The sequence below is a fragment of the Lissotriton helveticus genome, chromosome 4_1, assembly GCF_964261635.1.
Source record: "Lissotriton helveticus chromosome 4_1, aLisHel1.1, whole genome shotgun sequence".
Lineage (NCBI taxonomy): Eukaryota > Metazoa > Chordata > Amphibia > Caudata > Salamandridae > Lissotriton > Lissotriton helveticus.
Genome location: NC_136063.1, coordinates 327,507,581 through 327,520,230, shown reverse-complemented (window position 1 = coordinate 327,520,230; position 12,650 = coordinate 327,507,581). Strand labels below are relative to the sequence as shown.

The 12,650-nt window shown below is 45.2% G+C and overlaps 1 protein-coding gene across 1 annotated transcript in view; it reads left to right on the top strand.

Annotated features, from left to right (window-relative positions):
* Positions 1-12,650, top strand: part of UTP23 (UTP23 small subunit processome component) — an 88,267-nt gene that overhangs the window by 56,816 nt on the left and 18,801 nt on the right. Inside the window, exon 2 of the mRNA XM_078686861.1 lies at positions 2,880-3,054. Coding sequence (XP_078542987.1) covers positions 2,880-3,054 — 175 coding nt within the window. The remainder of the gene's footprint in view (positions 1-2,879; positions 3,055-12,650) is intronic.

Here is a 12,650-nt window from a genome sequence, read left to right as displayed (position 1 = left end):
ACACGCACACCACCACTGCCGTGCACACACGCACACCACCACTGCCGTGCACACACGCACACCACCACTGCCGTGCACACACGCACACCACCACTGCCATGCACACACGGACACCACCACTTCCATGCACACACGGACACCACCACTTCCATGCACACACGGACACCACCACTTCCATGCACACACGGACACCACCACTTCGATGCACACACGGACACCACCACTGCCATGCACACACAGACACCACCACTGCCGTGCACACACGGACACCACCACTGCCGTGCACACACGGACACCACCACTGCCGTGCACACACGCACACCACCACTGCCGTGCACACACGCACACCACCACTGCCGTGCACACACGCACACCACCACTGCCGTGCACACACGCACACCACCACTGCCATGCAGACACGGACACCACCCGTGCTTAATTTGTAAAAAAAAGAAATGCCAGGGCTTTCATTTGTAAAAAATTAAGTGAAAGGGCACTCGTCAGGAGGCTACTGTAGTTTGGCATACACATTACGCGACTTTGAGCTATTGGCATTGTAAATGACAATGACTTTTATTGATGTTTTGGTTTTTAAAACATAAATAAAAGACCTTGTCATTTACAATGCAAGACCTTAAACTCGCGTTCATTTACAATGCTAATAGCTCTAACTTTTTCAATGCCGAGACCGTTGCATTGTAAATGCTTGTTCTGCTAGCTACACAGATTGGAAGAGTAGACTGCTACTGCTTTCTTTCAGCAATATTGCTCGCAAGTGCCTTAAGTTGTAATCAACATGCATGCAATATCATTATGATTTTATCAAAAATGGAGTATTTGTGAACATTATTTTACAACTATACAATATGTGTCAGACATATGTTGGTACTGTAAATACTGCAAGTTCTGCACAGTCTTGGTGTATTTTGCACATTTATTTCGAATTTGCACTAATACATGTTTTTGCAGCATTGTTGCACAGCCCTGGCGTAATTTGCACATGTATTTACAATTTGCACTATTGCATGTCTTTGCACTGTTTCCCGGTTTTTAATTGCCCAAAGTGAATCTATTGATATTGATTTTAGCAGTATTTTAAGCAATGATTGAATATCTGTTTTCTATGTCCATTGGCCCGTGGGTCACGGGATAGGCACTGTTGCACTTTAAATGTATGGGCTTTTCTGACTAGCGTCATGTGATCAAGGGCTCACCGGGCCCGAAAAGACATCATGGCGGTGCACGGCACACTGATGGAATAAAACTACTTGCAAATCTTCTACATCGGTCCGTTTTAGTCTGTCCTGGATCTTGGATGTGGATACCAAGTTCTTGATATATATATTCCATACCACAACACTAACTCTTTTGACAAGACTGCATGCAAGCATTAAAATTCAAAACATACAAAGTAACTTACACCATTTTTCCCGGTTGTATAATAGTGACCAGTATTCTGGCCAGTGTGTCTGCAATTTTAATAAACACTTTAAAATAAAATCAAAGTCAAAGGGCAAAATCAAAATGCAGTTTTTGAAAAATGTGTCCTCCTTTTGTTACGTAGATATCTAATATCAATATTTTCTGTGAGCAAGCCAGAAACTACCGTGATGTGAAGTGTCTTTTACTGCAAATTTTGTAGATGAAATTTCACACTTGTATTGCTATATCTGGATTCCTACTATTTTATGGCTGTGGAAAAGCTACCTGGGAAGTGTTTACATCTGGGGAAACCTAACCCTGTAGGATATTGTGCCATTTGCTGGCAGTGGTTCATGTGTGATCTGTTATAGCAAAAAGCTGCATCTCTAGGACATATTAACCGGCAAAGTAGTGTTCTAGGCAAGTGACTTCCTTCCTTAGGTGGGACAATGAATGTGTGTCAGTTTGGAAAGTTACAATGGTCTCCTAAATCCTAAGGAAAGCAGGTAGCGAGTTAATAATGGAAATACAATCAAATAATAAGAGTTTTCAAAGAATTTGAGAGGTGCGCTCAATGGTGTAATTAGCAAAAAAAGTTCATAAAGTTTATAAGTCTTCTGTTCTTTCTTTTATTGATTTCTTTTTTCTTTCTTTTAGGATACAAAGGCAGAGCCAACGCGTTTCATTCCCTTTCGTGCCATGGGAATTTCGTCAGGGCTAAAATAACATCATCTCAATCCAATAATCCAAAGGAAAAAATGCACGTTCACCATAGGCGCAAGACAAAAATATTGCTAAGGATCCAAGTCTCAGATTCCTTTGTTCTGAGCAGTTCTCAGGAAGGAAGTCCAAGTGCGTTCCTCCGTATATGATGAACAGTAGTATTTACAGGAAAAGCGAAAGATTGTCCTTGCCCCCGGGGGGGGGGGGGGGTTGTCCGTGGCGCCAGCAGTTCCTAGAAATATGGGTGAACTTAATAACGGATGGCGTTTATTCAGGTTACCAAAGCAGTGTAAGTCGTCTGTTGTAGGACCTCTGATATGGTCTACGACACCGTCTGCTCCTCCGTCTGTGTGCTGGAACAAAATTCCCATGGCACGAAAGGGGATGAAACGCGTTGGCTGTGCCTTTGTATCCTAAAAAAGAAAAAAAGAAATCAATAAAGAAAGAACAGGACTTATAAACTTTATGAACTTTTTTTGCTAATTACACCATTGAGTGCACCTCTCAAATTTTTTGTAAACTCTTTGTATAGCAGACATCCCTGGCAGCGGATGTGGAGAGTGGTTGCACCATAATAACTCATGAAACAGAGGAAGTTGATGTGCTAAACCTTTGTCTGCTGCGGTGTGCTTTTGCTTTTCGTGTGACAATCAAATAATAAGCAGATTGAAGCGGTCCTGATCTTTTGCACATGTTTTTCAGAATTGTAGTTTAATTATTTCTTTTTTCTTCAGCTGTGTTCTAAAGGAGTTGCAGTCGTTGGGAAAGGAGCTGTATGGTGCCAAACTAATTGCACAGAGATTTCAAGTTCGACACTGTGCTCATTTTAAGAGCCCAGTTGGCGGCTCAGCATGCCTCTTGTCTATGATCGCAGAAGGCAACCCTCATCATTACTTCATTGCCACACAGGTATTTCTTTTAGAACATATTTAAATGACATTGTTTAATGTTCACAGCCTTTCCACTTGGGGAGGGGCCTGGATCCAGAATAATGCGATGACACTTGTTAAAGGACCATGTTTTAAATTTCAGGGGACATGCAAAGTGCAATATAGATTTAATTGTAAATCCAAATTGCTACAAATGGCATCACCTTAACACATAAATGCTTACTGTTAGAACTGGGGATCTCTAGTTGGCAATGGTATACACCTTTGACCAATTAGGGACTTTTGCTTCTAAGTCGGGGAAAGGGGATTACACTACTGGTTAACCTCTGCTCACCCCCTTGGTAGCTTGGCACAAGCAGGCAGGCTTATCTCAAAGGCAGTGTGTTGAGCATTTGTGAATACATACGGCAATACAGTGAAAACACTACAGATGGACATCACCCAGGTTTATAAAAAATAAGTATTCTTTATGTAGACTTATCACAAGACCATAAACGACAAAAATCCACAATTCTGTAACCAATAATAACTCTTCAAGATGGTAGAAATAGTTCAAAAGTAGGTTATTCACTTAAAAGCAGTCTTTAGCAACAGATAACCCCAACAGGAGTTATCACAATGTCAAGGTCAAAGAAATCCCAAGTACGGCGCAGACCGCGAGGCGCGCTGCGTCGGGCCCAGAGTCAAAACAGACCCAGAGAACAGTACCTTGAAAAAGCAAAAACAAAGACCGCTCACGGCGTCAGGGAGGTGCGGTGTCGTTGGCGCATTGCGGCGCCGGTTCCTTGCTTCGGGGGAGAAGATACGTTGGTTTCCTGGATGCTTGCGCAGACAAGGAAGGCGTTGGTTCCTGACCAGAGAAGAGGTGATGTCACGATGGCGCCGAAACCACGGTTACATACGATGTCACGATGTCGATGGATTCTTGACCACCCATGTTGACGATCGGCTCCGCGATGATGTCTGCTTCGGAGTCGATGCGGCACGGCAGCAGGGATCGGGCCTACATCGTAAGTCGGAGCAGCGCTCACGGCTCTGGCAGGCTTACGATGTCGTTCGCTGGCGTTGATGGGGCACTGCGGCTGGTCTACGTTGCACGTCGGAGCAGCTCTCCCAGCTTCGATGCAGATGACGGTGCCGCTCGCCTGCGTCGGTGTTTCAGAATTCCTCCTGTAGCTGCTAGAACAGCAAGTTCCAGAGGCAGGCAAACAGAAGGGGTGAAGTCTGGTATCCCTGAGACTTCGGTCAGGAGGCAAGCTCAACTTGAGCCCCTGGATTAATATTCTGCAAGATGATAAAAGTTCTTTGAAACTTCCTTCTCATCTCCTTGACACTGAAGACACCACTGTAGGCCAACCCAGCAACGCAGCACAATGGCAGGGAGGGGGGCAGTTGAACTCCTACAGCTTCCTTGGATCTTCTCCTTGGCAGAATTTTGTCATGTTGTTCCAGAAGTGATCTAAAATCTTGGGGTCTGGGTCCCCATATTTATACTGCAAAATCATTTGTCCTCTGAAGGCAGAGGGTCCTGTACCTAGTCCAAACCAGTTCTGTGCAGTCCTGGAGCACTTTGTTTACATGACTGCTTCTTTCCTTTGGCAGGGTGGGTCAGGGTCATCAGACACACCACAGGAGGTGGGGCCAGCATTGTGGAAGGCAGGCACAGTCCTATTCAGGCCCAGGTGCTACTCCTCCCACCACTCTACATGCAGATAGGTCTAATTAGCCTTGTGCTGACTCCCCTGTCTCCTGGTATCCCCAGCCCCTGTCACTCACAAAACCAGACACACAATACACAAGATAGCAGAGGCAGGCTGGGTGGTTAGGCATGACCTACCTTTTGCATACAATGCACCCTGCCCTAGGGCCTACCTTAGGGGTGACTAAAATGTAGGAAAAGGAAGGTTTAGGGGCTGGCAAGTGGGTGCACTTACCAAGTTGAGATGGCAGTACTAGACTGCACACAGGCTCTGCAATGGCAGGCCTGAGCCACACTTTACAAGCTTCTGCTGTGGCTGGCACAATCGGTGCTGCAAACCCACTAGCAGCATTTGATCGACAGGCCCTGGGCACACATGGTGCACTGTACTAGGGTCTGACAAGTAAATCAAATAAGGAAAACCAAAGGTGGTGATGGACGGAGCGTTGACAATACAATCACTCACCCCCAGTCAACTGATCTGGGTTTAATCCATCACCGTTCTTTAGCCCACTCTGCCACCCCAGTTCAGACATGGCCATATGCAAATCAGTCTGACCCTGTCTCCTCATCCCCAATCTCCTCCCTCTTACCCCTCTTTCCTCCTTTCCCCTGCTGTCTGATCCATCTACTCCTTTCCCCTCTAACCTCTCCACCCCCTCACCCAACCCCGCTCCTCCTACCCCTCTTTCCTCCTCTCCCCCACTGCCTGATGCCCCTACTCCACCCTCCAACACACTGAATCCCCTCACTCATTCTCCCTTACCGCGCCAGGTTGTTCTCCTATTCCACCCTATCTTATCGATCTTCAACCTCAAAGATATGAGTGCTCCTCTCCTCCCCAGCCACTCTCCCCCTCGTCCTCCCATAGCATCCATCAGACCTCTGGGTCAGTGGGCGCTCACACAGCTAGCCTTCATCAGGTCAGAATCGGGAACACCCCTCTCATCCTGCCTCCTGGGTTCCCGCCTCTCCCACCACATATCCCTCTCTCCCCGGATAATTTGGAACAAGCCCCCATCTCCACTGAACCCCTTGCCTCCTTATCGTCCTCCTTTTTAACTCAATCACTTCTTAACATTGAACTCCACCTCTCTATCTTATCATTGGAACTCTCTTCCCTCAGGAAATTTATTTTATTTATTTATTTCATTTCTATAGCGCTACAGCTACCCACCAAAGGGTTTCCCGGCGCTGATGATTCAGTGCATTGAGATATTCAGATTTTTTAGATGTTGAACAGCCAGGTTTTTAAGGCCTTCCTGAATTTCAAGTGATTAGTTTCCTGCCTAAGGGTCAGTGGGAGAGTGTTCCAGAGGGAGGGTCCAAGATATGAAAAGGATCTACCGCCCATTCTCGCCAGCCTGACTTTGGGGATCACAAATTGGTTTGCTGTGGCTGAACGAAGAGTACGGGATGGACGGTAGGGATGTACAAGATGTTGTAAGTACTTGGGTGCCTTGTTAGTTGAAATCCTATGCATAAGACATAAGGATTTAAATTTTACCCGGTTCTCGATTTTCAGCCAATGCAATTCGCGGATATACTTGGTTGTGGGCGTGGAAATGGGAATTTTCCACAGTAATCTTGCGGCAGCATTTTGCACTGTCTGCAATCGTCGGGTTATGGCCTTGTTGGCCCCCAGGTACAGCACATTGGCGTAATCGAGCCTGGAGGTTATCAGAGCATTAATGACCGATTTTTGAGTATTTTTGGGCAGCATCCAGCAGATTTTCTTCAACCACTTTAGGATCGCAAAGCAAGTAGCTGATGTCTTAGTAGCTTGCTGGTTGAGACTAAGTGATTCATCAATGATGACACCAAGATTGCGTGCTGATTTGACTGGAACTGGGGGTGTACCCATCACATCATCAGGCCAGTGCTGGGGTCCCCAGAGTTCTTTATTCTTGCCCATAACAAGTAGCTCTGTTTTCTCGCCATTAAGTTTGAGAACATTTTTTCTCATCCACTCAGCGATGTTGGTGAGGCCGATTTTTAATGACGAGATGTTGTTGGAGTCCGAAGATGAAAGAGAAAAAATAAGCTGTGAATCATCAGCATACGAGAACATGAGTAGGCCAGAGTCTTCTATCATTTTGGCCAGTGGGCTCATGTAAATATTGAAGAGCAGCGGGCTCAATATAGAGCCCTGCGGCACTCCATGTTTGAGGATCATGGTATCTGAGCATGCTGATTGGGAAAAAACTTGGAAAGTGCGTTGTTCTAATAGGGATTTGATCCAGTTGCAGGCGGCGCCCCTAATACCGATGTCATGAAGAGTTTGCTCAAGTACAGCATGTGACACAGTATCAAATGCTGCACTGAGATCCAGTAACAGCAAGGCAACCGTTTCACCGCGATCTAACAGTAGACGGATGTTCTCAGTTACACCCAGCAGGGTTGTTTCCGTCGAGAATCCTGTGCGGAATCCTGACTGATGAAGAGGTAGTATATCCTGGATGGTAATGAAATCAGTGAGGGCTCTGTGAACATGTTTTTCCAATATCTTTGCGAAAGTTGGTAATAATGAGATAGGTCTAAAATTGGATGGCAAGTTGGGATCTGTTCCAGCTTTTTTTAATAACGGGTGAATCATTGCATGTTTCCACTCTTTCGGTACGGTTTCTTCCTGTAATGATTTATTTAGAAGATTGGTGATTGTCTCTAGGGCTCTATTATTTAGTTTTTTCAAGATGGAACAAGGGAGTGGATCGTTTGGTGAACCTGATTTAATGGAATCCAAAAGTTTCCGAACCAGGTCTAAGTTGAGCGGCGGCCATTTATCTAGAATAGCTGGAGGTGTTGCATCATGTGGGAGTATACAGGAGAACAACTCATTTTCCGTAGGGATAATGGAGGCTAAAATATTGGTTTCAAGGCCAGTATTGGTAGAAGGCAGAATCACATTGGACTTGGCGATTTCCTTTGTGGTTTGTTCTATACCCTGATAGATTTTATCAACTTTTTCTACAAAAAAGGCTGCAAGAGTATCACATTGTGATTTGTTTAGATCTGGAGGAGATTGTAAGGTGAGGGAACCAGCTAATTCTCTTACAGTTTTAAAAAGTATTTTAGACTGACATAGGGCTTCGGTGATTTTCGTGCAAACATGTTCAGCTTTGGTTTTAGCACAGAGTCTCTGATAATTAGAGAGTTTATTTTTGTAAGCCAATTTGGCGTCAGGGCAATAGGATTTCCTCCATTGACGTTCTGCAGTTTTACATATACTTTTTTCCTGTTTCAAAGTCTCAGTAAACCACGGAGCAGGGGGGCGGTGGGAGTTTTGTTTTAGTTTGGTTTTAGGTAAAATGGAATCAACGGCTTCTAAGAGCCAAGTTTGGACTGATGTTGAGAACTCTTGTACTGTTGCTTTTGTACAGGGGAGATGGCCCTCTAGCATGGAGTTAAGAATTTCTAGATCAAGCTTTTTCCATTTCCTGATTAATTGTGTAGGTACTGATGTTTTAACCCTATTAGAAGTTTTTACAAGAAGGAAAAATTTAATCAGGAAGTGATCAGACCAGGGCACAGGAATAGCCGTGGGTTTAGATATGTCATTTAAGTTGGAGAAGATGGGATCCAACAAGTGACCGGCTCTATGTGTGGAGCCAGAGTTCTTTAAGATCAGATTAAGGGATGCAAGATCCGTTTTAAAGTTGCTCACTATGGAGCAGTCATCTTTTTCCAAGTGTAAATTCATATCTCCTAGAATAGTAAAGCCAGCCATTTTCATAATTAAAGGTCCAAGGAGTTCGACAAAATGAGGTATCCATCTAGAAGCAATACCTGGTGGCCTATAAATGAGCACTCCCGAAAAGGTAAAATTCGGTGTGAGTGAAAGTTTAAAAATTGCGCCTTCACAACCCTCACATGGGAGTCTGTTGAATTCGCAATTATAGCGTTTTTTAAAAATAATTGCTATCCCTCCTCCTGGCGGTTTCTCACGATCGAGTCTGACAATAGCATAAGTTTCAGGGAGTGCCGTAGCTAAGTCAGGTCCAGAACTGTCTTGAAGCCATGTTTCAGTTAGGAAAACTGCATCGGGAACCTCATCCAAGAGTAAGTTGAAAATTTCAGTTCGATGCTTAGATAGTGAGCGGCAATTAATACTGAAAAATAGGAACTGGTCAGAAGGCATCTTATTAATGTTTGAAAGACTTATCACCCTCCTTGATACGGAACCTTCCAACCATCCCATCTCCTTCGGCGACACTCTTCCCAACCTTTCTCACCCTCCTCAAAGAGGCACCTCTCCTCATGACATCCTCTACGATGGACTCCCCCGTAACTGCCTTCCGATCCCTCCTCTTACACCTACCCACCCTTCCTCCCTGGACCTAGGGGTCCTAAATAATTCCTACCCCCCCCAACTCTTTCACTGGTGAATCTCACATACCGCTTCCCACCTTTGTCGGCCCCTGGGATAAACCTCATCCCTACCACCGCTGGCTCGCCCAAGCCCCCTCCACCACCTTCTGTAACTACCGATAAGGATATTCCTCACTCCACTATCTCCGTGATCCTGGGGATAAGCCGCACCCCCATCTCCCCTCGCTCGCCTAGGCCTCCCCGCAACACACCACTGTCCACCCTGAAACTACTCCTGCTATCAATCCCAAACCCCTGAAATCTCGGAGACTATCCTCAGTGAAGCCATTGGCATCACCTTTCTTACGGAAACCTGGCTCAAGGCTCACTCCTCATCTATTCTTGACATGCCCCCCCGCCCCCCTGGTTACAGATAGGCCTGTCAAAATCAGGGGGGGGGGGTCTAACCATCATTTATAAAGATAACCTTCCTCTCTCTCTTGTGAAGAACTCTGACCAAACCACTTTCGAATACCTGGTTGCTGAACTTATAGGTCAGGGGGCCCCCCTATTCGGCTACATAATATCGATTATCCCCCTGGTGACCCTATATCCTTTGTAGATGAACTGTCTGACCTACTTTCCCAAGCCTCGATTTCCTACTCCAATAACATTTTCCTCGGAGACTTCAATATTCACTGGAACAATAATAATGACCCCTCGGTTTTAACCCTCAGAGACCTCCTTGACGTTACTGACTTGATCCAACTTAGCCACTCTCCTACACACACAACAGAGCTACGCTAGATGCCATCATCACTAGCAAAGATTTGGCCTCCCTCTCGCACATTGTCCCCATTGGTTGGTCGGACCATCACCTCATCCTCTTCACTATCAACAGATTTACTCCTCCCCCTCCCCCATAAACCTTAAACTTAAGAAATTAACCAGAAACCTTCACCTTATTCCCCCAGGCGTACTAGAGTCTAATTTCAAAGCTAAACTTCAACTCCCTCCTGCCTCACAAAATGTTAATGAAATTACTGAACATTACAACAAAACAATCATTGAGGTCCTTGACCAAATTGCACCAGCCAAATTAAAACAGCAAAAAAACATCTCTTCTAAATCCTGGTTTAATGCTGAACTCAACAATGAGAGACGTGCACTCAATGTCCGAGCGCTCTTAGAGACAACACCCCTCTCCCTCTAACCTCGCCCTCCTCAGATCCGCTAGGTATAATTACAAAAAACCCATCCTTAGTGAAAAGGCCTCTTTCTTTCGCGTTCAACTTGATCGAGCCAAGAATAGACCCAGGGAATTATTCAACATTATCAAAAAACAATCTGTTTCTGCCACCCCCAAGTTGACCGCTACCACCGAAAATTGTGAAGAAATTGCAAATTTCATCCCTGCAAAAATTGCCAAGATTGACGCATCCTTTGCTTCAATTCCCCCCGCAATGTGTCTAACCCCTCCTTCTCCTCTCACCACAGCCTAAAAACAATGCTTCCTGGCTTCATTTTAGCCCAGTTACCGAGCTAGAAGTACTCACCATCATCTCTAAACTCAAACCCTTCTCTCATACCCTGGACCCACTCCCCCCCCCCCCCCCCCCCCCCGCCAACATCGTTCAAGACTTAAAGCATATCATCACTCCTTATTGGACTACCATCATCAATTCCTCCCTGGCTACGGGTTGTGTCCCTGTTTTCCTCCAGCCAGGCCAAAAATCACCCATCCTCAAAAATGCTACAGCAGACCCTAACGACCGTAACAATCTACGCCCCATCTCTAATCTACCTCTTCTCTCCAAAGCCCTCGAAAAATGTGTCCTGCTCCAACTAGACAAACACATTGACTCATTTTGCCCTCTGGATGTATTACAGGCAGGTTTCCGAAAGGGTTGTAGCACTGAAACTGCAATGGTCAACATTGTTGATGACTTCCATCACTCCCTCCACAAGGGTGAGGCTTCCCTTCTCATCCTTCTTGACCTTTCCGCTGCCTTCGATACTGTCAACCACTCTGCCCTACTCAATACCCTCAAAGTTCGGTTTGGCTTCAATGGTCCCGTTCTCGAATGGTTCACTTTCTTCTTCCAGCACAGATCCCAACAAATCAAAATCAGCAGTTGCCTCTCTAAACCTATGCCTGTCCCCCTGGGTGTTCCCCAGGGGTCTATTCTCTCTCCTTCTCTATTTAACCTCTTCGTGGAGCCCCTCACCCTCATTCTAAAGAAAACAGGTATCAATTACCACCTCTATGCAGATGATACCCAACTTTACGTTAAAATTAAATCCCACTCAGACATTCTGCACCTCAACTACACCCTGACTAAGATCCAACAATGGTTCCATCACAATCACCTGAAAATCAACCCTAAAAAAACTGAAGTTATTCTCTTTGACCCTTAAAAAAAAAACAGCTCCCCATTCAACACTGGCTCTCTGACCTTAATGCTCTCAACTGCTCCCTTTCCACCTCTAGCTCAGTCAAATCTCTCAGAATTAGCATTGAGCAAACCATCAGGCTTTCCCCCCACATAAAAAAACGCTGCCAAAAGAGCTATCTTTTCACTTCTACACCTCAAAAAAATCAAACCCTTCATCCCTGTTGATGACTTTAAATCTGTTGTTCAATCATTAGTACTCTCCAGACTCGACTATGGCAATGCTTTGCTCTTAGATACACCTAAAGTCCACCTAGTCCCAATCAAGACAGTCCTTAACCTCGCGGCCAGGCTTATCTCTGTTTCTAAGAGGCGGGAACACATCTCTCCCATCCCCAAAGATCTCCAATGGCTTCCCTTGGATGGCAGATCCATCTACAAGAACGCCTGCATTACACATAAAGCCTTGCATCCTCAAACCCCACTGTATCTCTCCCAAAAACTTCACAAAGCTGGCTGCTCCAGAGAATTGAGAAGCACCAATGCCCACATGCTGGTTCCTCCATTGGTTAAAAAGAAATCTACCCATGTACGCTCTTTCTCCTGTAATGCACCCAACATTTAGAACTCTCTCCCCAAAGATTTACGTTGCAACCCCTCATACTTCAGCTTAAAAAAAGATCTCAGAAAACACCTTCTCCTCAAATATTGGGGTCCTTAATCCTGTCCTCTCTGCTTCTTACCTGACCTCCCACCCCCACTTATCTTCCCACATCTACCTCTATCCTCTTTCCTCCTGTTAACTTGTACTCACCTCATTCCCCTGCATGTTCTCTTCTCTCCTTTCTCCCTCCCTAGCCCCACCTTACCCCTATTCCTTCTCCCCTCTATTCTGTCCTATCCCACTTACTCAGTCATCCAATGCCCAGGTTGGTTCTTAATGTTACTGCCTATACCTTTGGTTTTATATCTATTGTCCTTTACTTTTTGCTCTAATTGTTTGCCTTTCCTTTTTGTTCGAACGTATTATTGTATTATTCGATCTTGTCCTTCTCCTGTAAAACGCTCGGATACCCTTGGGTCTTGCCAGCGCTATATAAAACTGTTTAAATAAAAATAAATTAAATAAATAAGATGCATCCGAGCTCACCATGAACTGGCCCAAATACACCTACATCCCCTTAAGTGAACTTCAACTAGACATCAGGGCCAGCT